Source organism: Zootoca vivipara, chromosome 2 (genome assembly GCF_963506605.1).
Source record: "Zootoca vivipara chromosome 2, rZooViv1.1, whole genome shotgun sequence".
In the NCBI taxonomy this organism is placed as follows: Eukaryota; Metazoa; Chordata; class Lepidosauria; order Squamata; family Lacertidae; genus Zootoca; species Zootoca vivipara.
In genome coordinates this window covers 101,959,603-101,985,123 of record NC_083277.1, presented here as the reverse complement: position 1 = coordinate 101,985,123, position 25,521 = coordinate 101,959,603, and the positions used below count along the sequence as shown (strand labels likewise).

Here is a 25,521-nt window from a genome sequence, read left to right as displayed (position 1 = left end):
GATTAGATGAATGGGAGGCTGCCTACACATCCTCTGAAGGAGCAGGTACACAGCTTGAGGGTACACTTCTGGATCCACTGCTGTCACCTGAGGCTCAGGTGGCCTTGGTGGCATGAAGTGCCTTCCATCAGCTTTGGCTGGTGGCCCATCTGGCCCCATCTGGCCCAGGACAGCCTAGCTTCTGTTGTCTCTGTTCTCAGGGCCGCCAAAATGGAGGGGGTCCTGGCCAGCCTACCCACTGCCGCCTGCCACCCCCTGGTGCTGTCTAGGGCCGCCTCCACTGCGTCTGTCACTGTTGAGCGGCTGCAGGCCGCTATCCCGAGTGCCTCCAGAGAGGGGCCTGAAGCCGCTCAACAGCTGACAGGTGCAGTAGAGGGACCCAGGCTTGCACTCCCCACGCAAAGCTCCGGAGGCGCGCGGGGAGTGCGAGCCTGGGGCCACCTCGCCGCGCCTCTCAGCTGTTTTTTATTTTATTTGATTTTTCTACTTTATTTTTTCCACTTTATTTTTTTCTAATTTTATTTTTTCTATTTTTTATCCCCCCCCTATTTTTTCTATTTATTTTCACTATTTTCCCTATTTATTTATTATTTTATTTTATTTTTTATTAATGGGAGGGGGGTGCCAGAAGGTGATCTCGCCTAGGGCGCAAAAAACCCTAGCACCGACCCTGTCTGTTCTACCTTAGATTACTGCAATATGTTATACCTGGGGCTGCTTCTGAAGTTGGTTCTGAAACTTCAGCTGGTGCACAATTCAGTGGCTCCCTGGGGCAAGAAGGTTTGAGCATATAAAGCCATTCCTGGCCTGACTGCTCTGGCTGCCAATTAGTTTCTGGGCCCAATTCAAAGTGCTGTTTTTTGTTTGTTTTTACCTACCGTAAAAAAGCTTTATATGGTTCAAGACCGCAATACTTCAAGGACTGCCTCTCCCCATATGAACTGACCCGGACCCTGTGATCATCATTTGAGGCCCGTCTTTGTGTGTCTCAAGAGGTCTGGAGGGCGGCAGTATGAGAATGGGCCCTTTCTGCAGTGGCTGCCCACTTGTAGAAGGCTCTCCCCAGGGAAGCTCACCTGAGGAGCTGACATGGAGCCCAAAAGATCACAGTTTTCCCTAGCAATGCAAGGAGGTGTTGGAGGCACATAAGGCATTCTCTGGAACAAGGTGTAGGGCCCCAGAATACAATGCCCATGTTTCACATGTTTTATGTGCAGACGTTTGCCCAGCAGAAAAAGCTTTTCCAAGCAGAAAAAGCTTCAGCTCCATTCTTCTAGCTCAGACACCCCCAAACTGCAGCCCTCCAGATGTTTTGGCCTACAATTCCCATGATCCCTAGCTAACAGGACCAGTGGTTTGGGAAGATGGGAATTGTAGTCCAAAACATCTGAGGGCCAAATTTTGGGATGCCTGTTCTAGCTCTTCAAGGAGTAAATCCAATCCATTTGTGGGGGTTACAGATATGTGCATGTTTGTGTACAAGAATGCTTGTGTTCAACGGGGGCATGGTGCATTCCTTCATCCCCTTTCCACTATATATGGAAGGGGGCGCAGGTGGCGCTGTGGTCTAAATCACTGAGCCTATTGGGCTTGCTGATCGGAAGGTCGGCGGTTCGAATCCTTGCAACGGGGTGAGCTCCTTTGCTCTGTCCTAGCTCCTGCCAACCTAGCAGTTCGAAAGCACGCCAGTGCAAGTAGATACAATAGGTACTGCTTTGGCAGGAAGGTAAACGGGGTTTCCGTGCACTCTGGCACTCGTCATGGTCATCTGTGCACCAGTAGCAGTTTAGTCATGCTGGCCACATGACCTGGAAAGCTGTCTGTGGACAAAGCCCATTAACCCCATAGGGAATAATGGGGGTTGCGGCCGGACCCAGCAGAAAAGACTGTGTGTGTGTTTAAGGGGTGGTCTAAGCTTAGAGAGAAGATGATTGGAGGGTTGAGTGTTGCTGGGGTAAATTGCATGTATCCATTCCTTGATTGACAGGGCGAGTGCTTAAGTACTCAGCGTTTTAGTTCTAAGCTCATTCCTGCTAGTGATTTGAATCTCCCTCCCGCCCACCTCCTTTTTCTTTGCAGGTTTAGACTGACCTTGCTATGGCGCCGCCTTGTATTCAGGGGCCAGTAGGAATTTTTTCCAGTTGGCTGATTGGCTGTTGCCATCTGGTTTTTCGCCTACTGCTTAGCAATAGTCACAACTTGTTAGGTTGGCGGTTAGGCTTTGGTTGATGAGTTTGGGCAGGGGCATCGCATGGAGGTGCAAGGCCCTCAGTGTTGCTCTTATAGAAGTATTCCGTTAAAGGAATCCCGGGGCTCCAGGGCTCTAGTCCTTACACCCCCGCAATGGTGCGGGGCTGGGGCCAATACAGAGCACGAGCCTTGGGGAACATTTCTGGTGGGGGAGATGGCCTGGTCTCAGCTATCTCCTCCACCATGGGGTGTTTACTTGACTTTCCTACCGTAGGAAGTCAGAGCTGGTCCTGTCCCACCATGGGGCAGAAGATTAACCAAAGCCTAAGGCCAACACTCAAATTAATTTGTCATTTTGAATAAAGTTGTGGCCAAAATTATGCCAAAAAAAAACAAAACCTAAAATAATGTGTCTGTCTGAGTTATTGGTGGGAATTTTCTGGGGGTCTTGGTACGCAAACGCCGGCTCCCTCAGCCTGAAAGCGAGATCAGCGTTGCAACCCCATAGTCGCCTTTGATTATGGAATCATAGGAACCCATAGGAACAAAAACATTCGCATAGCTTAAAACTTCCAATGTATTGTTCTAGTCAGTGACTTGTTTGTTATTTCTTAGGAGTGGTTCTCGGTGTTGGTTCTCCTCCTCGCATTTTTCACAACAACAGAGTGGTCATACTTTGAGGCAGATCATGAAATACCTCAGGCATTCCTTGGTCAACTAGATGATCCTTCATTCAATTATACAGAACTTAGAATCCTGTATACTCCAAGAACAAAGACGACAATGGAAATCATGGAAAAAGTAAAACCACCTCTGTCATGAAAGGTATATACTATCTATTAAAACATTTTGGTCCATTATTTCTTTAGTAAGGCTTAAGTTGAAAATGGATGAGCTCTGGAGGCTGTTTTCTATCACAGGAGTGTGGCCTAGAAGAGATAGGCAAATAATGAGTGTCTTTGTCCATGTGTGCAGAGTACCCTTTTGTCCCCCCAGAGGGAATAAAACAAAGGGTTCCCCTGTCAAACAGCCCTTTTCAGGCAGGATTGAGACCTCTTCTGAGGAATCAAGCCTTCTGTCAACAGCAGAACAGTGTTTCTTCAACTGGGGACCGGGGACCACCAGAAAACCCCAGTGCTTCGGTGTGCCCTGGCTGCACCTTTTGAGGGGCAGTGGGTAACATTGTCAGCTTCTCACATGCATGCGAGAGGGAGGTGGTTAGGGAGTGAGATTGCAGCATGCAAAGTTGTCTTTGGTTTCCTTATCCTAAGCCAGGCATAGGCAAACTTGGCCCTCCAGATGTTTCAGGAGATTGGGACTATGGTTCCCATCATCCCTGACCACTGGTCCTGTTAGCTAGGGATCATGGGAGTTGTAGGCCAAAAACATCTGGAGGGCCGAGTTTGCCTGTGCCTGTCTTAAGCTCTACAATCTTGTGAGATACCCATGTCATAATGATACACTTGGGCTGCTTGCAGCCTCTACACAAGAAGCCATTTCTCTCACTCATTCTCTCTCTATGGAGGCTCATATAGTAACTGCAAAATTTTTGTACTAAAGGTATAAGAGTAGAAGCAGTAGAAGATGAAAATGCAATGGATGCTGTGCGAAAGACTGGATATGATGATGAATTTGCTGGAGTTGTTTTTCAGGACGACACTTCTTATCGACTCAGATTTTCTTTTTCTAGAGTGGTTTCTCCAAGCACTCATATTGAAGAAATAGGTAAATCCAATATGCCTTTGTATTTACATTCCATTTCTTAGATATTCATAGGTATACTCTGCAATTGGGTGCAGATCTGGACCCACGTATTAAGTTAATAAAGATGAGTAAGCTTTTAATGTGGAATGGACAGCTGCATATCTATCCTATACTTAGACCTATAAGTAATTAAATACTTCTGCTCCTTTTTCTTCATGTAGGAAGATATTTAAAGTAGTCACGCACACAAATTCTCCCAGGATACCTTTTAAGTACTGTATACATACTGATCAGTATATGAATAGTGACCCTGATATGAATTTTGCACACTACTCAACCTTCCTCCCTTCTGCAGGAGGGGACCAGAAAGGAACTTCCTGGAACTCTTTGTTGGGCATGTGCATGAAAGAACACACAGGCCCTTACTTGCAATGAGAACTGGGGGACACCGGCTGCATATTCATCTACCTGTTCCTCTCCTCTGTCCCTGCTCTGAGCATGCGAAACTTTTAGGCCAGAACTCTGTGGAATAGGGGGTGATAAAGCATTTCTATGTCTTACTTCAGAAATGAGACCAGATAATCCGTAGACAATTTCAGATTAGGATACTTTTGGAAAGCTTTTAAATTATGTTCCTTCAGACCTTTCATAGGATTTACCAAGCTAAACCATCTTTTAGAACATTTGATATTCCCTTCTGGTTAAATCTGGTTTAATTACATTTTCAATGCTTCCATGACTGATAGGGAACCTAACAGACAGTGCATATAACACTGTCCACTTCTTTTTTTTTCTTGCTTGTAGATCACTGTTACAACTATACATCAGACCATTGTAAAAATCCAAAATACTGGTTTGAAGGATTTCTATCACTGCAGTCCAGCATTGATAGTGCTCTTATTGAAGTAAGTAGCGTTATTTTATTCAAGGCATTACATTGGTGTATCATATCAGTCTCCCTATCGTGATATATATTAGATGTAATATAAAAATGTGGATGTCTGACAACAAAATTAATCAAAGCCCAGCCTTAAGTCTGAGTTGCTTCCTTGACGATGCAACAGCTCCAGGCTCCAGCTTTCTGTATACATGGGGAAATAGACCCTCTGCAACACAAGTACACACTTGAAGAAATACATCTGGACGGTGTGTTAATAAATGAGTAGCAACTGTGTACTTGAGTACCATTAAAAACTGTTTACTTTCCCTCTTGCATATTCACCATCAGGAAGGTGTCCTGATCAGGCCAGGTGAGTCTCAATTTTCAGGGAAAAGAAAAGAAAGGTCAAAAGGACACTGGGATCAGAAATGCAAGAGAAATCTCAATCCAGAAGCAAGCAATAGTTCATAGCAAGGTAGGGCAGATTAAGTGAGGCACACAGTTCACAAGCATCTGGGAAATGAAAGACACAAATTGTTTTAGCAGCTCCCAGACCTCAACTGAGTCAACGATGGGAAATCTGTGGTCCACTAAGTGTTGTTAGCTTCCAACTAGCTTCCAGCCAGCATGGCTAACAATGAGCAAAGTCAGGAGTGGGAATTCAGCAACATCTCAAGAGTCATAGGTCCTCCATCCCTGAGGCTTATATAGTCTAGTCCAGAGGGGTACCAAACTTATTTGGCTTACTGCCCCCTGGAAATCTGCTTTCTTTAAGCAAACAAACAGAAAGATGCAGCAACAAATTTGCGTTCTTTTATGCATCTATATTTCTACCTACGTCTTGCAACATAGTAAAGGAAGATGTTGTTGTAAATAAGACACCTTGAAGCTTGACATTATAAATAGGCAAGCAAGCTGTGGTCCACTTCCTGGGCCTGGGTGAAGAAGAAGAAGAGGAGGAGGAGGAGGAAGAGGAGGAGTTTGGATTTGATATCCCGCTTTATCACTACCCTAAGGAGTCTCAAAGCGGCTAACATTCTCCTTTCCCTTCCTCCCTCACAACAAACACTCTGTGAGGTGAGTGGGGCTGAGAGACTTCAAAGAAGTGTGACTAGCCCAAGGTCACCCAGCAGAGGAGGAGGAGAGACGCGAACCCGGTTCCCCAGATTACGAGTCTACCACTCTAAACCACTACACCACACTGGCTCTCAGTGAAGCTGAAAAGGGTTCACCGAAGCCTGGGGAAACCCCTTGCCTCCAGCACAACCACCGATCCAGGGGAGGCATTGTTGCCATCCTGCAACCTGGCGATAAGCATAATTGCACAACAGATGAAACATGTATGAATGGTTTTTCAGAATTTTCTTCTTTCTTTATGCTTCCATTGCTCACTTATTTTTATTCAGTGCCCCCCCCAATTGCACCAACTGCCCCCCTGGATCGTCCCAGTGCCCCCCAGGGGGTGTTATTGCCCACTAGACTGCCCAAGCCTAGATTTTCTTGCACCTGTGTTTTCTGGGGCTGGGAGGCAATTCAACTTCTGCTTCTAAACAAAGTCCTAAATGGCATTGGCTCTGTATACCTGAAGAAGCATCTCCACCCCCATCATTCAACCTGGACACGGAGATCCAGCTCTGAGGGCCTTCTGGAAGTTCCCTCATTGCAAGAAACAGTGCTTTTTTCTGGTGGGATGCAGGGGTACGCATAGACCTAAACATTTTTGTGAATCTTTGTACTTTTGTCCATTTACTGTATTTATTTCCCTCGATTTGAAGTATGAAATGGTGGTTTTCTTGAGTCAAAATGAGAGTACCCCAAAACATTTTTTTAACAAAAAAAGGACTGGCAAGAAGTGAGATTACAGGTAACTAGGCAGAGGGCCCTCTTGGTAGTCGTGTGGTTTTATAATTTGTTGGAAGCCGCCCAGAGTGGCGACATGTGAAGACCTTTTTGCCATTGATCTATGTCTGCCAAACGGGGATAAGCAACAGGTTCTTGTTGCAATGAGAATTGTGAAATACTCCAGAACTCTTATGGAATTGTTCAACGACTTTTCCCTAACACTGTTGCCTTCTTAATTTTAATTTTTAGCTGATCACCAATCATTCTGTTTGGGACGAAATGAAATCTATTGGTGGCATCCGTATGAGATCGCCTTCTCTTACTCCTTCAGAGAACGTAGCAAACTTGACCTTTCTGTCTACAGTCATGTGCTTCTCTCCATTTTTGTACTTCTTGTCACAAAATGTTTCAGGAGAAAAACGGAAATTGAAGGAGATGATGAAGACAATGGGGCTACGAGACACAGCATTCTGGTGAGCTATGAGATTGGCTTCCTATGAGAAAAAGGATAAACGAATGATACGAGGCCCCTAGGTCTGTATTTTATACTATAATTCCTTAATCATAATAGAGATTGGACTGGAGATGTTACCACCTTGGGCACTCTTAGTCGTTAGACAACACTGAACATGGAGGTGCTGCTTCAAATGGAAACCTGAGTTCTTTTCCCTCAGCATAATCTTCTGGTACACCTACCTTGGCTGTGATGCCATCGGGTTGTTTATTTCCCTTTTCTTACTCTACACCATCAGCTGCCATTAGCAAGGGTGAAGATCATGTTTCCATCTGCCTAAACATTTGACCCCTTCCAGTCATAAAACAGAACTTCCAAGGATGCTTCTATGAATTTCTCACTTACACAACTTCGAGTGTTGTCTTTGTCCACCTTTCATTCTGCATAGCCTTTATCCCAATAACATGCCGGAGTTCAAATTGTCAAGAAGACTAACAGGGTTTTCCCATCATAGGCTATCCTGGGGTCTGCTGTATGCTGTGTACGTTACGATTTTGTCCTGTCCGTTGGCATTGATCATGATGACTTTCTATTTGACTGCAATCACCTTTCCTGCAGCATTCCTTCTGCTCTTCCTTTATGGCATATCATGTGTGAGTATGTGAATTTTATTCTATAAAGTATTTAATTCGGGGGGGGGGGGAATGGCAGCAGTCAGGCCCGTGCAGGTGGTGGGCAGCTGAGTACTTTGCCCCAGGCCTTGGAGGGCTAAGCTAGCCAGGGGCCCCCTGCCAGGACCCTGCCAAGAACATGCCAAGAACATCTCATGCCTCCCAGCTGACCAGGAACCTATTGGGGGAAACAAGACTCCTTCCCCATGCTTCAGACACAGGCCTGACTGCAGTTAAGCCAGCAGAATGTTAGCTGTCACATTTAGGAAACATTCCAAATATCATTTTCTCCTACATTTTGATGGTGGTTTGTCCTCTGAGTAAAGATGCCCTCTGTACACCGTTGGAAAGAAACTTAAGGTAAGCCAAATGTTCCTTGGAGATGCTATGGGGCAAAGAAATCTTTTAGTCTTCTTGTTGAGAAACTGTGCCAACAATGGCTCAGGATAGAAATGTTTAAAATTCAGGGGTCAGCATACTTTTTCAGCAGGGGGCCAGTCCACTGTCCCTCAGACCTTGGGGGGCGGCGGCGGCGGACTATATTTTTTTTGGGGGGGTGAACTAATTCCTATGCCCCACAAATAACCCAGAGATCCATTTTAAATAAAAGCACACATTCTACTCATGTAAAAACATGCTGATTCCCGTATCGATTGGGCCAGATCCGCCCCCGGGCCTTAGTTTGCCCAGGGGCCTTTTGGGGAAATGGTCCTGTGTTTGAAAAAGGCAGTTGGTGAAGAACATGACTGCTTGCTCACTGTTGTATCTCTTAATATTGTTTTAAAATTTTAAATAAAATATAAAATATGGACAGGTTTCAAATGACAACCAACATTGCATGAGAAGACACCTGCCGGTGTTAATGGGACTTCCCCATCCTCTCCTCCACCCTGTAGCCCTTTGTGCACAACCTCCCCATGTAACAGATTGGGGAGGTTACTGGTAAATGGGATTAGTCATGATTAACCTAATCATGGTGGACCCAGGTGGCGCTGTGGGTTAAACCACTGAGCCTAGGGCTTGCTGATCAGAAGGTCGGTGGTTCGAATCCCTGTGACGGGGTGAGCTCCCTTTGCTTGGTCCCAGCTCTTGCCAACCTAGCAGTTTGAAAGCACGTCAAAATGCAAGTAGATAAATAGGAACCGCTACAGCGGGAAGGTAAACGGCGTTTCCGTGTGCTGCTCTGGTTTGCCAGAAGCGGCTTTGTCATGCTGGCCACATGACTTGGAAGCTATACGCCGGCTCCCTCGGCCAATAATGCGAGATGAGCGCGCAACCCCAGAGTCGGTCACGACTGGACCTAATGGTCAGGGGTCCCTTTACCTTTACCTTAACTTAATGAGCATAAAGCAGGCATAGGCAACCTCGGCCCTCCAGATGTTTTTGGCCTACAACTCCCATTATCCCTAGCTAACAGGCCAGTGGTCAGGGATGATGGGAATTGTAATAATAATAATAATAATAATAATAATAATAATAATAATAATAATAATATACCCCGCCCTTTGTAGTCCCAAAACATCTGGAGGGCCGATGTTGCCAATGCCTGGCATACAGTGGTACCTCTGGTTATGAACTTAATTCATTCCGGAGGTCTGTTCTTAACCTGAAACCGTTCTTAACCTGAGGTACCACTTTAGCTAATGGGGCCTCCCGCTGCCACCACACCATTTCTTTTCCCATCCTGAAACAAAGTTCTTAACCCGAGGTACTACTTCCGGGTTAGCGGAGTCTGTAACCCGAAGTGTTTGTAACCCGAGGTACCACTGTATACGTAAAAGTAATATTCCCCCCCCCAGACCCGTATCCGTTTCACTTGTTTACATTGAATTGCATTTGACCACCAATTTACTTAAGTCTGTTGATTTTAGTGGGTCTATTCAAAGCATGACTTACTTTGATAGCGATCCAGTCTCTTTAAATTAGAAATGGACTCAATTTCCTGTTTTTCAGATATGCTTCTGCTTCATGATCAGTTCTCTCCTAAAGAAGCCTAAGACCACTTCATTCGTTGTCTTTCTCTTCATGTTTACATTTGGAGCATTCAGCATTGTTCTGTTGATCAATTTAGTTCCTGCAGCTTTGAAATGGACTTTGAGTGTCTTCTGCCCCTTCGCCATTGGGATTGAACTGTCAAAGGTAGGGCGCTGTGCTTTATTGGGGATGGAAAACAAAATTCTACATACACACACACCCAAGCTTGGTGAAGCTGATTTTCAGGCATGTTTTCAGTGGAGAGCAGAGGTGCCGAGTTGAGCCTGGTGATTATTTTCAGCAGGGTGATGGTAGAAACCATGCCCCCCCCCCCGCTCAGCAAAGGCGTAGCCGCCAGTTGCCCCCTGCCTGGCACTGAGGCGGATGGTGGAACAGGGAGCAAAACGGGGTGGCGCTGTTAGCGTTCAGCCTGCCTAGTGGCACCTCCTGGAGGAGGCCAATAGTGGGAGGAGGCCTAGCGGGGGGGGGGCTCAGCCCTGTCCCAACGGACTTAGGAAGGGGGCTGAAGGAACCTCAGCCCTATAGAGTTGGTGCCTATGGTGGAGAGGGATCCCAATCATCATGGTAAAGGTAAAGGGACCCCTGACCATTAGGTCCCCTCGTGACCAACTCTGGGGTTGTGCCGCTCACCTTGTGTTATTGGCTGAGGGAGCCGGCGTACAGCTTCCGGGTCATGTGGCCAGCATGACTAAGCCACTTCTGGCAAACCAGAGCAGCGCACGGAAATGCCGTTTACCTTCCCGCTGTAGTGGTACCTATTTATCTACTTGCACTTTGATGTGCTTTCAAACTGCTAGGTTGGCAGGAGCTGGGACCGAACAACTGGAGCTCACCCCGTCATGGGGATTCGAACCGCTGACCTTCTGATCGGCAAGCCCTAGGCTCTGTGGTTTAGACCACAGTGCCACCCACGTCCCAATCATCATGGTAGCACAGGCATTTTCCAGGGCTGGCCCCTGCCATGCACAGTGTGAAGCAGGGAAGGACATTGCTGTGTGTGTCACATGACTTGCCCTGTGCCTCCGAAACTAACCTGCTGCCCACAGGTGCAGTGGTGTTGTCCCGTCATCCGTGTTGAAGTAAGGTTCAGTTGCTGGTCCAGATGGCTTCTGCACATGGAGACCAGAGGGGAAAGCACCAATTTACCATTATACTGGCCTCGGTCCAGTATACCTGAAGGAGCATCTCCACCACCATCATTCTGCCTGGACACTGAGGTCCAGCGCCGAGGGCCTTCTGGCGGTTCCCTCGCTGCGAGAAGCCAAGTTACAGGGAACCAGGCAGAGGGCCTTCTCGGTAGTGGCACCCTCCCTGTGGAACACCCTCCCATCGGATGTCAAAGAGAAAAACAACTACCAGACTTTTAGAAGACATCTGAAGGCAGCCCTGTTTAGGGAAGCTTTTAATGTTTAATAGATAATATTCTGTTGGAAGCCGCCAAGAGTGGCTGGGAAAACCCAGCCAGATGGGTGGGGCATAAATAATATATTATTATTATTATTATTATTATTATTATTATTATTATTATTGATTATATTTCCTTTATGCAGGAAAGCATGTTGGGCAATCCCTGCCCTTTTCATTCCCCTCTCTTAAGGTATTCTGAGAGTGAATGTACAGAAATCTGTATACTGATACAACAGGTGCTTGTCTGTATTCCATTCTATTTTAGTCAACTGTGACCCATGCTTCCCTTACGTGGGGCTAGCTTTTAAACAACAGGCAGGCAGCGAGGGGCTCATTACGTTTCAAACTTTTCTTCCTCCAGCTTTGACCCACGGGAACTTAGACGTTGTTCTTTCCCCCCACAGATTCTCCATGTTCAAAAATATGGAGGAAGCTTCACCTTGTCTAGCCTAATGCATGAACCATGCACGTACATCCTGGTTTTTGACAGTGCTTTATATATGTTGCTGGCTCTCTATTTTGACAAGGTCATACCTGGTAAGCATAAGACAAGCGTGCTAGCTGTATAACCGCTGCTTTAAAACAGCTGCATTTGTTTCTGGGCCCAGTTGGAGATGTTTCACACCTTAAACAAATATCTGAAAGGCTTGCCTCCTTCCCCACAGACCCTCTCATCCGTTGACTTTAGTAGTGGTTTATGTTCTTGGTAAGAACATAAAAGAACCAAAGAGCCAACCAGCCCAGCATCCTGTTCTCGCAGTAGCCAACAAGATGCCTGTGGGAAGAAGTCTGCAGAAAACTTGCAAGCAGGATATGAGCACAACAGTACTCTACTCACATGCAATTCCTAGCTCTGGCATTCAGAAGCAGGTTGCCTCTGATAGTGGAGACAGAACATAGTCATTGCAGTCACATGGATAGACTTTTCCTCCATAAGTACAGTGGTACCTCGGTTCTCGAAAGCAATCTGTTCCGGAAGACCGTTCAACTTCCGAAACGTTTGACAACCGAGGCCCAAAGGGCTGGCTGCAAGTCCAGTGGGGGAAATGGAAAAACATGCAGCGGAACCTGTTCAACTTCTGAGGCGCGTTCAAAAATGGAAGCATTTACTTATGGGTTTTTGGCGTTTGGATTCTGAAACGTTCGACTTCCATTGTTCTCATGAGTTTTTTGAGGGGAGGGACATTCTCTGTGGCATCCCCCAAGTTGTGGACTTCTCTCTCCCAAATGGCACTTTCATTGTAGGGTTTCCTTATTAAATTTTTTTTTTAAAGTTTCATAGAGAAAATACAAAAGTTAATATCTTTTTCCTTTTTTTTAAAAAAAAACACCACCAAACCAAACCGAGGCTTTTATCTAAATACAATAAAAACACAAAAATGGGAGAGGCAATGGAAAGACCTAGAGAAAGAAAAGGAAAGAAATAAAAAGAGAAAGAAAGAGGTTAAAAGAGAAAGAGAGAAAAACAAGGTTCAGAAAATAAAGGACTTCCAATTCTTCATCGGTCCACTATATATAACAACAATTGTCACTTCATCCAATCCAATATAACACCCAACAAAACCACTTTTTATAAACAAACATGATCTTCAATCCTCAAATTCAGATATCAGCGTTTTATTTTATTTTTCACGCAATAAGTCCATGAGGGTTTTCCAGTCTTTAACAAATGTTCGCAATGAATTTTCTCTGATTAAACATGCCAATTTCTCCATCTCAGCTAAGTTTGTGAGTTTTAACAGCAATTCTTCTGTTGTTGGTAATAGTGGGTCCATCCATCTTTGTGCATATAAAAGACTCGCAGCCACAATCATGATATTGTAGCAAAGTTCCATAGTCCTTTTCTAACTGTATATCCATAAGTCCCAGTAAGAGTTTCTGACATACACGGGCCTTTGACATTTGAGACGTGCCCTGGTCTCTGACATAGGGATAGGATCCACCCTATTCTTGTGACAATAATTTGTCTTTAACTGTTTTTAAATGTTGTATCTTAAATTGTTGTGACTGCTGTGGGAAGAGTGGGCAAAACAAAAATCATTAGAAGAAATGGCTTCTGGCTGGAAGATTGCATCTCTGCAGATTGCATTTCCTAACCTCTGATTTATTTCTTTGGAATTGACTTCTGTAATTTAGGAAGCCTTGTGATCAATGCCTTTTCTAAGGAAAATAGCATGGTTGGAACACATTACTAGACCTTGTTTGAGATGTAGTAGCTTATATATTCTGTTTAAGATTCTGAAAACATAAGCATTATCCAAAGATGGATTCTATGAAGGTATATTTAAAGAAACTTTGTTAGCTTTTAGGTCCTAGCCCTGCTTTCATCTAGGAAAGTTAATTTTTTACAAAGCGCGTTTTATAACTCCTTTGCTTTTCCCTGCAAGATATGAGCAATCAAACCAGGAAGTCTCTAATTAACCATAGTTTCTTGTTTTGCCTGAACCAGAAAATTATGTTTACTGTCTTTAGAGCAAACCAAAATCCGAAACCAACTTCATACTGTTGCTTAGCATCCCACTTTGTTCTGAAATGAGCAGCCATAGTTTCCCAGTTCAGATGAAACACAAAGCTATGCTCAATTAGAGACATTTTGAGTTTAATTTGACTCGTGTGAAGGGAACAGGAAAGAGACGGAGGCGTAATAAGCCAAGATATGATCGCCTGAATGCAACCGATGTATCTATTTGGTTAAAGTTATGTAAACTTGTTCCGCAACCACTATTTGAATGAATGACTGTTTTAAGTAAGCCGCAACATCCATGTCCACTAAACGTTGGTCACTGAGACTGTGCTATAGAGAAATAGCAAGGGCTGATAAATTCGAAGTGGGCTACATGTTTAATGCCAAGTGTCAGAATTAACAGAACCTTTTGATGTATAAAACCTTTTCTATATGTGTATCTTAGACAAATATGGCGTCCCCTATCCTCCCTTCTTTTTCCTGAAGAAGTCCTACTGGTTTAAATCAAGAGGAAGCTGTACCAGCACTGCTCTTACAAATGAACCAAGCCATGGCAATATCTTCAGTGACAATGCTGAGCTTGTGCCTCCTGAATTTGATGGAAAGGAAGCCATTAGGTAAACGTTAAGGAGGTGTGGCCTTAAATAATTTTTTGAGCAAATTGACAACAGAAATCCTGCCCCTGCTCCAAGGATCTGTTATGAAGTGAAGAATATTTAGTTTTTGTTTTCTGAGGGTATCGGGGGAGTATTGTTTTCATTCACAAGAGAGCGATGCAGACAGAAATATATACTCCTGTTGCACAAAATGCCAAGGAGTCCCAAGTACAGTGGTGCCTCGCTAGACGAATTTGATTCATTCCACGGGTCTTTTCTTATAACGAAAAATTCGTCTAGCGAATCCCATAGGAATCCATTGAAAATTTTTTTGAATTTTTTTTTGCCCATAGGAATGCATTAATTGAATTTCAATGCATTCCTATGGGAAACCGCAATTCGCTAGACGAATTTTTCATAAAATGAATTCGTCTAGTGAGGCAACCTCCGCTAGAAAAAAACCTTTCGTTAAGCGGAAATTTCGTTAAGCAGGGCATTCGTTAAGTGAGGCACCACTGTATGTGGATCAGGTTGTTTATTGGGAATGACAACTATCTGAGCATATGCCTAAGAATTCTTTCTACCCATGTGCAGCATTGATAGGGAAGTATTAATAATAAATCTTTATTGCAGTCCAAAGACCCATAGAACAATTTTAGAACAAAATACAGTGAAGACAGCCAACCACAAAAGAGAGAGGAAACCGAGGCGGTCATTGTCTCGGGCATGATGTTCTTTGTTTCTTTTACCTTCTGAAAGAAACTTTGCCACGGCCAGTGCAATATCATTGGACCTGTTGTCCAAAAGATATTTAATATGGGAGGCTTCAGATTTCCCCGGCAGAATTGCCAGGAGGGCTTTGATCAGTCGGTCCCTTGCTTGCTCGTGCTGCCCACAACGCAGTAAGATATGCTTCATGCAATCGACGTCCTGAGAACATAAACAAAGCCTATTCTGATAAGAGATGCCTCTCAGTCTACCATTTAGCACTTCTGATGGAAGTACATAGAGAACTAAGATAATATCCGGCCTGAATTTGAAATAGTTTCAAACTAGCTCAGCTTGACCCTTTCCCATAGTGACGATACGCCACCAGGGAGATAGTTGTGACTAAACTGTAACTAAAATCCAGTATTGTGCTATAACCATTCATTGTTTCCTAATCCTTTAGACTAAATAACATCAAAAAAACTTACAAAGCGAAGAGCATGGAAACAGAAGCTTTGAGAGGTGAGATGCTTTTCATGTTTTCTCTTCCATTCCATAGCAGTCTGGGGCCTGGGCTGCATGCATGAAACTGTGTGTGCAGGTGCCTACTGAAGGAAAAGGAAAAGCTAACAATGGGTTGTGGGCTTGGAAGCAGAATAAGTTTAGAAGCAGCCTTGGCTATACGTTTGTGAAACATTGCTCTGGAGCACAGAGGCCAACCCTCCTAATTTGCACTGTTAAATGTGGACAAGTAGTCTGTTTTCTTTTTATTCTCCATAGACTTTTCAGCAGGCTTGCCCACTCTAAGCTTTGTGGCTAATGTCTAACCTCCCCTCAATGCAGTTACATTCGTTGAGCGCTGACTGTTATGGTGGGACGAGGCAGTTTGTAGGAAACAATGGATATCACCTCTTCCTTTATTGATTCATGGGCTCACCACTGCCCCATGTTCAACTGCTTCTGCATTCATAAACAGCTAGGAGAATTGCTTCCACTGCAATTCCCTATGAATTTATATACTGTACTACTTTTCTGTATTACTATGTACAAGGCAGTTTACAGCAACAAAATATACAACACACACCTTTTAATAATTTGATCCAATACCAACAGCTATAATCAAACATAACTTTAAAATGGAACAACTTAGATGATTGAATATTACTTTATTTGATGTATTAGAATCTAATAGCACACAATAAAATTAACTCACAGAACATCAGCAAATAATAATTAAAGGGAAATTCACTCCTAACAATTAAAATAAAAAATTACTAAACTATGATAAATAAAAATAACTGCAAGTCACGGTGCATAAAATACCATAATGCATGTAAAAGCATGAAACTGAGAAACAAAGACGCACCCACAATTATTTTTTAAACATCCCTGAGCGTTCCATCAACAGCTTGTGGCAGATACAATGTCCTTTGGCATATGTGCATCAGTAATACTGCATACAAAAAACCAGATAAATTCTGAATCCTTTTATGCCTTTTTTTTTACTCATTTGCACATGAAACACCAAACGCAAAGATAATCTTCATAAAGTTCATTTGTCACCCTTGAGGTGACATGACTCCTTGACACTGCCATTAACACCCACATATTAGTAGTGGACATCTTCAGGACAAAACCTACAGCTGGGGTAGACAGAAGGTTAATTGAATCCTAAGACTCAGCTATACTGTATAGCTGCAAAAAAAATGTTTTAAGTGTGCTCTAAAGTGCAGGTACGCAGGTGGCGCTGTGGGTTAAACCACAGAGCCTAGGCCTTGCCGATCAGAAGGTTGGCGGTTCAAATCCCTGCGACGGGGTGAGCTCCTGTTGCTCGGTCCCAACTCCTGCCAACCTAGCACTTCGAAAGCACCTCAAAGTGCAAGTACAGCAGGAAGCCAATAATTCATACAGGTATTGAAAAGTGGAGACAAATGAAATAGATGGACATCAGGACTATACATGCACAGCTCTCTGTACAAAATTTAGGATGGGGGGGGGAGGTGTAACAGTGGAAGATTTATTCTTAATTCCCGTTTGATTCCATGGAGAAGCAATACTCTGCAGTATGAAATCCCAAAAATTCATCCGAAAATTCAAATGAGAATTTTGGCACCATCCCTAATGTTTGATGTCATACTTTAGAGAGGAAATTAAAAATGGGGAGTTTTGTAGGTTTACTCAAAAGTGAGATTTCAATGGAACTTATTACTAAGAGGGTTTAGGAATGCAGCCTCCGTGTACCTTGTCCGTTTTAAGAGCTAACATCAGTTCTTCTATTAGGCTTGTCCTTGGATATTTATGAAGGTCAAATCACTGCGATTCTTGGTTGTAGTGGAGCCGGGAAAACGACACTGCTAAACATCCTAAGTGGACTTCTGAAGCCATCTGATGGTACGTATCAGAACTTTAAAATGAAGGAGGCTGCCACCCAAATCCCTAAGATGTTTACATAAGAACAGGAGGAGGTTCCCCTCCTGTTCTTATCAGACCAAAGCCTTATCAAGTCCATCATTGATTTCCACAAAGGCCCATCACACGCCACTGGGAGGAGCATAAAGAGGACATGGGGACAAAAGCAGTTCCCCAGCAGTTAGTCTTCTGATCTAGCCATGGCGACTAGCAGCCACAAACATGTCCAAATCCCCTTTTAAGGCCATTTATGTTGGTGGCCACCGCTACATTGTATGGTGGCAACTTCCATAGTTTAATTACAGTGGTACCCCGGGTTACAAACGCTTCAGGTTACAGACTCTGCTAACCTGGAAGTAGTACCTCGGGTTAATAACTTTATTTCAGTATGAGAACAGAAATCTCACGGCCGTGGTGTGGTGGCAGCGGGAGGCCCCATTAGTTAAAGTGGTACCTCAGGTTAAGAACAGTTTCAGGTTGAGAACGGACCTCCGGAACGAATTAAGTTCTTAACCAGAAGTACCACTATATGTGCTTTGCGGAGAACTGAGATTCATTGTTTTCATTGAGGCTGCAAGGATTCCAAACAACCATACCTAGAATTGCAGTCTAAATCTCATTTCCATTCTTAGCAGGACAGCAGTTAATAGGATATGTTGAAACTTTTATGAGAATTCAAGCAGCCTACTCAGTTTATTAAGCCTACCATGCTGCCTATTTGCTTATGTGTACAGGCTCGGCGACCATCTTCAAGTACAATATATCAGCAAGGGAAGATATGGAACAAATTAGGGAGATAAGTGCTGTGTGCCCACAATTCAACGTGCAATTTGAATTCCTAACTCTGAAAGAAAATTTAAAGACTTTTGCTAAAATAAAGGGGATTCCAAACAATGATATTGAGAATGAAGTAAGTATATATTCACATGGCAAGTATTTCTGTTCCACCTCTTTATGTTCTTTGTCTATTTTCTTTGTAAAACAGGTTCAATGGATTACGGCCTTATCTTTTGTTCTGCTTTGTATTTAAGGTTTAAAGGTAAAGGGTAAAGGGGCCCCTGACCATCAGGTCCAGTCGTGTCCGACTCTGGGGTTGCGGCGTTCATCTCACTCTATAGGCCGAGGGAGCCGGCGTTTGTCTGCAGACAGCTTCCGGGTCATGTGGCCAGCATGACAAGGCTGCTTCTGGCGAACCAGAGCAGCACACGGAAACGCCATTTACCTTCCCGCCAGAGCGGTCCCTATTTATCTACTTGCACTTTGATGTGCTTTCGAACTGCTAGGTGGGCAGGAGCTGGGACCGAGCAACGGGAGCTCACCCCGTCGCAGGGATTCGAACCGCCAACCTTCTGATCAGCAAGCTCTAGACTCTGTGGTTTAACCCACAGTGCCACCTGGGTCCCTATTTAAGGTTTACTCAGCCTAATTCAGAGAAAACTCATTGTGCTTAAGTCCCGCTGAAATCGATGGGACAAATTTGTTGAATCCAATTTAAATCCTGTTATAGTGGTACCTCAGTTTATGAACACAATTGGTTCCGGAAGTCTGTTCATAAACTGAAGCGTGCATAAACTGAAGTGAACTTTCCCATTGAAAGTACTGTAATGGAAAGTGGATTAATCTGTTCCTGACGGTCCGCGGAGTACTTAAACTGAAGCGTTCATAAACTGAAGTGAACTTTCCCAATACAATAATACAAAAAACAAGACAAAAATAAACATCGCTATTACATTTCATTAATTACATTCCATTTATAATTGACCCACTTAACGACAAATAATTACAATTACAACAAATAAAGGCTTGGCATATCTTGCTTTGCATGTCATGCATCTATCTCATATATTGGTTTCGCCTTTTAAGTTGCATTACTGAAATAAATGCACTTTTTGACAATATTCCAATTGAGAGGTCGTATAATATTCCATTAAGATTCAAACCTCTCTAAAATAGCATGTTGCTTTCAACCAACCAAGTGACTGAAAAGCAAGATAGGAAGAAATCTGAAAGAATCCCAACACTCTGGTGCTTGAAACATGTGTTTACATGCTTTACAGGTGCAAAAGCTAGTGACCCTCTTGGATCTCGAAGCCATTCAAGACACGCGAGCTAATCGTTTAAGTGGTGGGCAAAAGCGGAAATTATCTCTTGGGATTGCTTTCTTGGGAGAGCCACAGGTAGGTAAAGCAACGTCAGGACAAAAAGACCCGTTGAACATATTGCATGAACACTCTCCATCTTGTAATGCAGGTACTGTTTCTCTCCAAAGGTATGGAGTGAGACTCCAGTCATGAAACTCCCTAATTTCAGTCTTATCTTTACTTCCCATGTAAATTCCCATTCCCCAAACAATGTGTGTAACGTGAAGCTTTCACATTTAGTACAAGATTATTATTATTTTCCTTTTTAAAAAAAGATATGATCTTTATTAAGTTTTTCAAATAAACACTGATACAAATCGTTTCATTCGTTAATATTTCAAATTTCAGTTATTTCAAATATTATATAGTAAATTTCACAAAAAATAAAAAAAATAATTCTAAGACAAAAGAATTAATAATAATAATTGCGACTTCCCTTCTTCATCTTCTTCTTCTTCTGTTTCTTACTGCCTTCCTTTTCTTTAGCGTTGTCTTTTTCATTTTTCAAATGCAATTTTTCCTCATGTTTTGCAAAAATATTTAACTTAAGTATTTACAAAAAAAATTTTGTACATTGTCTTGTCATATAATAAAAATCTTTACAACGTTTAGTGTTGTTTTAATCATACATCTCACAATTTTCTTGTTCAATATTGTCCTTTAACAGTTCGTGGTGCAGTAGTTGTCTATTTTACTTCTAATTGATCTAATCACACAATTTATGAATGTATTTCATAAATTTACTCCATTCTTTCAAATGGGCTTCATTACCCTGGCATCTTATCCTTGCTGTTAGTTTAGCTATTTCTAAATATTCAATCATTTTATGTTGCCATTCCTCTACTAATGGAAGTTGTTTTTGTTTCCACACCTTTGCCATGAGGATCCTAAAAATCAGAAGTTGTTCAGAAGATCCCAGTCGTTGCATAAAGGAAAAATTTGTAATCGTTTTTGTCTATATCTGCTCCGACCATCCGCATTTACTTCAAGATTAGCTTCAAATTTTTTTTTTAAAAAAACAATTATAAAATTATTTTCCCTTAAACGTTTTTTTTAAAGCCGCATAACTCTGTTTATATTGTTGTGAGTTAGCCCTGCATTGAGCAAGGGTTAAAATGTAATGGAGGATGCAACTGTTGGAATAGCCAGGCCAGCTTCTTGGTGAGTTAACGGCCCTGAAGTATGGGTCCTTAGGGTAACAAAGGCTTTGTGCTAGAGGCCAAATGAGTGGCTGCTGGTGAGAAGGACATGTACCAGAGGTATGTGAGAGAGAGAGCTGGGCTGGAAGCAGACAGCAGGCAGAAGCCAGAGAGTGAGAGCCATGCTTGATTTCTGTTTGAATCCAAGCCTTTGGCTATGGGAGAAGCAAGACCTTCTGGGGTGGCCTATCCATTGTAGGCTCAGGTTGTATATATGTGTAAATAAACCATATATTATAAAGGCACCACAGTCTTTGCTGTCCCTCATCCCAAGGAAAGTGAACTCTGGGTAAGTTCCTAGAATCCCTGGGCTCTCGCACCACTCGGGAATTGGGGTGGCATGCAACAATATCATTGACCCAATTGGGTTGCCATTAATTCTTTTTAAAGAATCCACCTCAACATGGAATGCTATGTGCTAATTTCTCAATGTTTCCGAGTCTTAAAATGCAATCGCATGTTCTGCCTACAGGTCTTGCTATTAGATGAACCAACTGCAGGGCTGGATCCTTATTCTAGACACCAAGTGTGGGCCCTCCTGAATGAGCGCAAAGCAGGTCGAGTGACTCTGCTCACTACTCAGTTAATGGACGAAGCTGATATTCTTGCTGGTTAGTAGAATGCCTCATGGTAAAAGCAGTTTGACAAGTATAGCCATGAAGCGAGAGAGAAATAACTGAGACCACGTGACTTGGGAACTTCAATGTATTTTTAATTTTTGTTGGAAGCCTCCCAGAGTGGCTGGGGAAACCCAACCAGATGGGTGGGGTACAAATAAATTATTATTATTATTATCATCATCATCATCATCATCCTGCACCAATCTGCACTATCCTTATTTCTATCTGTTGGAACAAAAAGCTCTTCCATTGGACTGCGTAAAGGAGGTGATCCACATAGCATCCTAGATGATTCCTTCACATCTTTCACTATGCTGTCATTCACCAAGTTCCTGTTATTCCAGGAGTAACAGGCATGCTCAGGACTAGCCTTGGAAATTCCAATACCTTTGTGAAATGTCAAATTACTATTACCTCTCCAACTTCTGCTTCACTGGCTAAGCCAGGCACCCCCAACCTGCAGTCCTCCAGATGTTTTGGCCTACAACTCCCATGAGCCCTAGCTAACAGGACCAGCAGTCAGGGATTATGGGAATTGTAGTCTAAAACATCTTGAGGGCCGAAGGTTGAGGGTGCCTGGGCTAAGCGTTTAATGCAGTGTTTCCCAAACTTGGGTCACCAGCTGTTTTTGGACTACAATTCCCATCATCCTTGACCACTGGTCCTGCTAGCTTGGGATGATGGGAGTTGTGGTACAAAAAAACAGCTGGAGACCCAAGTTTGGGAAACGCTGGTTTAATGTGGTCTTCACAGCTGTTTGAGGATGACCAATCTTTTCTCTCATTCTATCACCTTCATTAGCTTTTGGATCCTTTCCCTATTATCTGCTGCTTCTCTCTTTGCATGACATCAGCTGCCCTGCCCTAACAATTTACATGTGATTGTAAAATAATCTGTACTGGGAGGACAGGTGAAATAATCCCTCCCATCACTCTGCGGGACAAGTGTTTGCATTTTCCAAGCTTGGCTCCACCTGGGCTAGAAGGAGTAAATAGATCTCTTCCAGCTGAGCCTTGATCAGCAAGTTCTTAGCTGAAATGTGTTTTGTTATTTCCTAAATTATTCTGGGATCCTGATACGTAGCTTCCTTTAGATTGCTCCTTGGTCTCCAGCTTTTGACTTGCTCCAGACTGCTGCTTGTGACCTGGACAATTATGCTGATTTACCCTACTACTCCAATGAAATAGATTTGCTTGCAAGATCTGCTGTGACGATTGTACAGCTTGCCTGTTTGTGCAACAACATAACTCTGATTCGTGCATGTAAACAAACAGGACCGTTTGAAATGAAGCCAGCATTTCGGGAACTCATTTTATTTTCCGCATCACCCTTCTGAATTTCAGCTCACTGCATATCCCCTTCAGATATTTCCTGCTTCTGGTTTGCAAATGGGGAAGAATTTGTTTCTACAGAATGTGATAAGTAAAACCAGAACTTTATTTGTTTTTCCTTCCAGACCGGAAAGCATTTATCTCTCATGGCAGGCTGTCTTGTGTTGGTTCATCTTTATTCTTGAAGAAAAAATGGGGTGTTGGCTATCATTTAAGGTACTTTGAGTTTGACAATCTTGTGCTGCTGTTTCTTTCAGCAGAACTCTTATGGTTTTAGTAATGTCATAAATACTTTATTCAGAAAGTGAATCATTGGTGTCCATCTAAATCCATTTTGAATACGAACAGGATGCATGTAAATGAGTTGTATGACCCCGAGAGAACAACATCCCTGGTCAAGCAATACGTCCCTGCTGCCAAATTATCAGGACAACATGAAAATGAGCTCAGTTATACACTGCCCTTGGAAAACGTGGATAAATTTCCAGGTAACTATCGTCTTGAATATGTAAACGTTATCATTGCTATCATCTTTGAGTGTGCTACTAATGGAGATGTTCCTCAAAATGTTACTCTGGGCTGTAAGTACAATAAAAAGGAGTTGCAGAAGGCTGTAATGGAGATTGGAAATGTTAATCTTAAACTAGAAGTAAGCACTTGAGTTTCTTTCTCCCTGTCATGTAGATCTGTTCTCTGACATGGACCGCCAGAAAGAACTAGGAATTGTTAATTATGGGGTTACCATGACAACTCTGGAAGATGTCTTCTTGAAGCTGGAGGGAAATGAAATGATTGATGAAAAAGGTAACATATTGTTCCAAATAACATACTTTCTAGTAGTGATTCCCTGCTGCACCTGCAGCAGGGAAAATATGAAGTTTGGGACCATATCTCTTGTTGGCATCCAGCTGTCTTGGGAGCATATCCTCCAACATTTCTCCTCTTTTATAATAATAATGTCTATACGCCACCCATCTGACTGGGTTGCTCAAGCCGCTCTGGGTGGCTTCCTATATATATGTGTGTGTGTGTGTGTGTGTGTGTGTGTGTGTGTGTGTGTGTGTGTATCATAATAAAACATATTTTGCTGCATTTCTGGGTGTTAGACTAGATGACCCTCGGGTCCCTTCCAACTCGTAAGATTCTATGATTCTATAAAACGTTTTTAAACTTCCCTATATAGGGCTGCCTTCAGATGTCTTCTAAAGGTTGTGTAGTTACTTATCTCCTTGGCTTGGGGGGGTCAAATAACTCCATACCCTCCAACATTTCTCTGATGAAAATAGTGACGTCCTTAATAATAATACTAATAATAATAATAATGTAAGAATAATTTTATTATTTATACTCCTCCCATCTGACTGGGTAGCCCCAGCCACACTGGGTGGCTTCCAACACATATAATAAACATAATAAAACATTAAACATTTAAAACCGTCTCTATACAGGGCTGCCTTCAGATGTCTTCTAAAGGTTGTGTAGTTACTTATCTCCTTGGCTTGGGGGTCGCATAACTCCATACCCTCCAACATTTCTCTGATGAAAATAGGGACACCCTAAGGAAAAGAGGGACATTCTGGGATTGAATCAGAAACCTGGACAGCTTCTGTGAATCCAGGACTGTCCCTGGAAAAGTGTTGCATTACAGCTGCCTTTCCCTGTCTTTTTGGATCTGGGAGTGAGAGCTGGGATGGTTTATCAATGACATCTGCAGTAGTGCTGGCAGGAAGGAGGGCTGGGGGAAGAAGGGGATTGACTGACCCAGCATCAGAAGAGAAGGGGAAGAAGTCTGAACTGAGTTTGCATAAGCAAGTAGTCTCTCCTTTGGCCGATACCTGATTTTGTGCTTTTGAAATTTGATTACGAAGAGGGGGCAAAGGGTGCTGATGAAATGGAACAGGATCTGCTAGTGCTCTCAGACACGGGAAAGGCAACCATAAGCGGATCAAAACTCTGGAGGCAACAAGTTTGCGCCATCGCAAGAATGCAATTTTTAAATCTCAAGCGCGAGAGCAAACTCTGGGGAACGCTGTAAGTGTCAAGATAATTGCTTAAAAGCCATCCCAATCTGGGTTACTGTATATGCAGCCCCCGCCCCCCCCCGGCCATTGACATGGATCTTCCTCCACCCTGAAACTACTCTATCTCTCCCTCTCTCCCTCTCTCCCTCTCTCCCTCCCCCCCCCCACAATTCCAATTTTGCAACCACAATTGTACACTATTTACACCTTCACCCCCGTTCCCATCGGGGGGGCAGCAGAAACGGAGGGGGGGGAAGAGGCATGGAAATGGGGGTGCAAGGGGCACTTGGGGGTGCAAGGGGGCTGCAGTCTAGTGAAGAGAAGCAGCTTCAGAAATGGGGTTGGGAAGGTGGAAATGGGGATTAGTAGTTGCATGCGGTGGGAGGGGGCTGGTCTACAGGAGTACTGAGGAGGGGGGAGAATTGCGAGGTTAGCAACGGGGGATAGGCTGGTTTGGCCAGTGACAGAAATGGGGCTGCTGCCACTAATAGATTCAATACCAGTTGTGATCATTCTCATTTGCTTAATTGCTATCCTTTCTTTATTACAGGCTGCTCCTTTTTGGTATTTTGCTCGCACCTTTAGTCATCCAGGTGATGTTATTTGCTATTTGGGGGAACCTGCATTGTGCAGAGCTACACCCTGGGCTTTATTTTGAACCAGGAAAGGAGTCTTTCCAGGGGTCTGCTGGACTTCTGATCCTTAATGATACAGGTGAGACTGAAGAACAGAATATTGAGATCTCCCCCCGCCATTAGGTTTTGACTAAGAGCCAACATGCCCATACCCTGAGGCCAGGCTGGGAAAACCTGGGTACAAATCTCTCCTCAGCATTAAGCACAGTGGTTGAACAATAATCATCTTTTACTCCAATATTGTCTCAGTGTTG

At 43.4% G+C, this 25,521-nt stretch overlaps 1 protein-coding gene across 1 annotated transcript in view; it reads left to right on the top strand.

The window, feature by feature from the left end:
* The window catches only part of LOC118079652 (ABC-type organic anion transporter ABCA8), a 62,233-nt gene that overhangs the window by 7,899 nt on the left and 28,813 nt on the right, over positions 1-25,521 (top strand). The window contains 19 exon segments of the mRNA XM_035104054.2: positions 2,806-2,992; positions 2,995-3,015; positions 3,751-3,915; positions 4,699-4,799; positions 6,866-7,089; positions 7,585-7,723; positions 9,695-9,880; positions 11,548-11,680; positions 14,053-14,224; positions 15,375-15,433; positions 17,192-17,302; positions 18,055-18,230; positions 19,378-19,497; positions 21,133-21,271; positions 22,737-22,827; positions 22,960-23,099; positions 23,296-23,415; positions 24,480-24,642; positions 25,183-25,346. Coding sequence (XP_034959945.2) covers positions 2,806-2,992; positions 2,995-3,015; positions 3,751-3,915; positions 4,699-4,799; positions 6,866-7,089; positions 7,585-7,723; positions 9,695-9,880; positions 11,548-11,680; positions 14,053-14,224; positions 15,375-15,433; positions 17,192-17,302; positions 18,055-18,230; positions 19,378-19,497; positions 21,133-21,271; positions 22,737-22,827; positions 22,960-23,099; positions 23,296-23,415; positions 24,480-24,642; positions 25,183-25,346 — 2,611 coding nt within the window.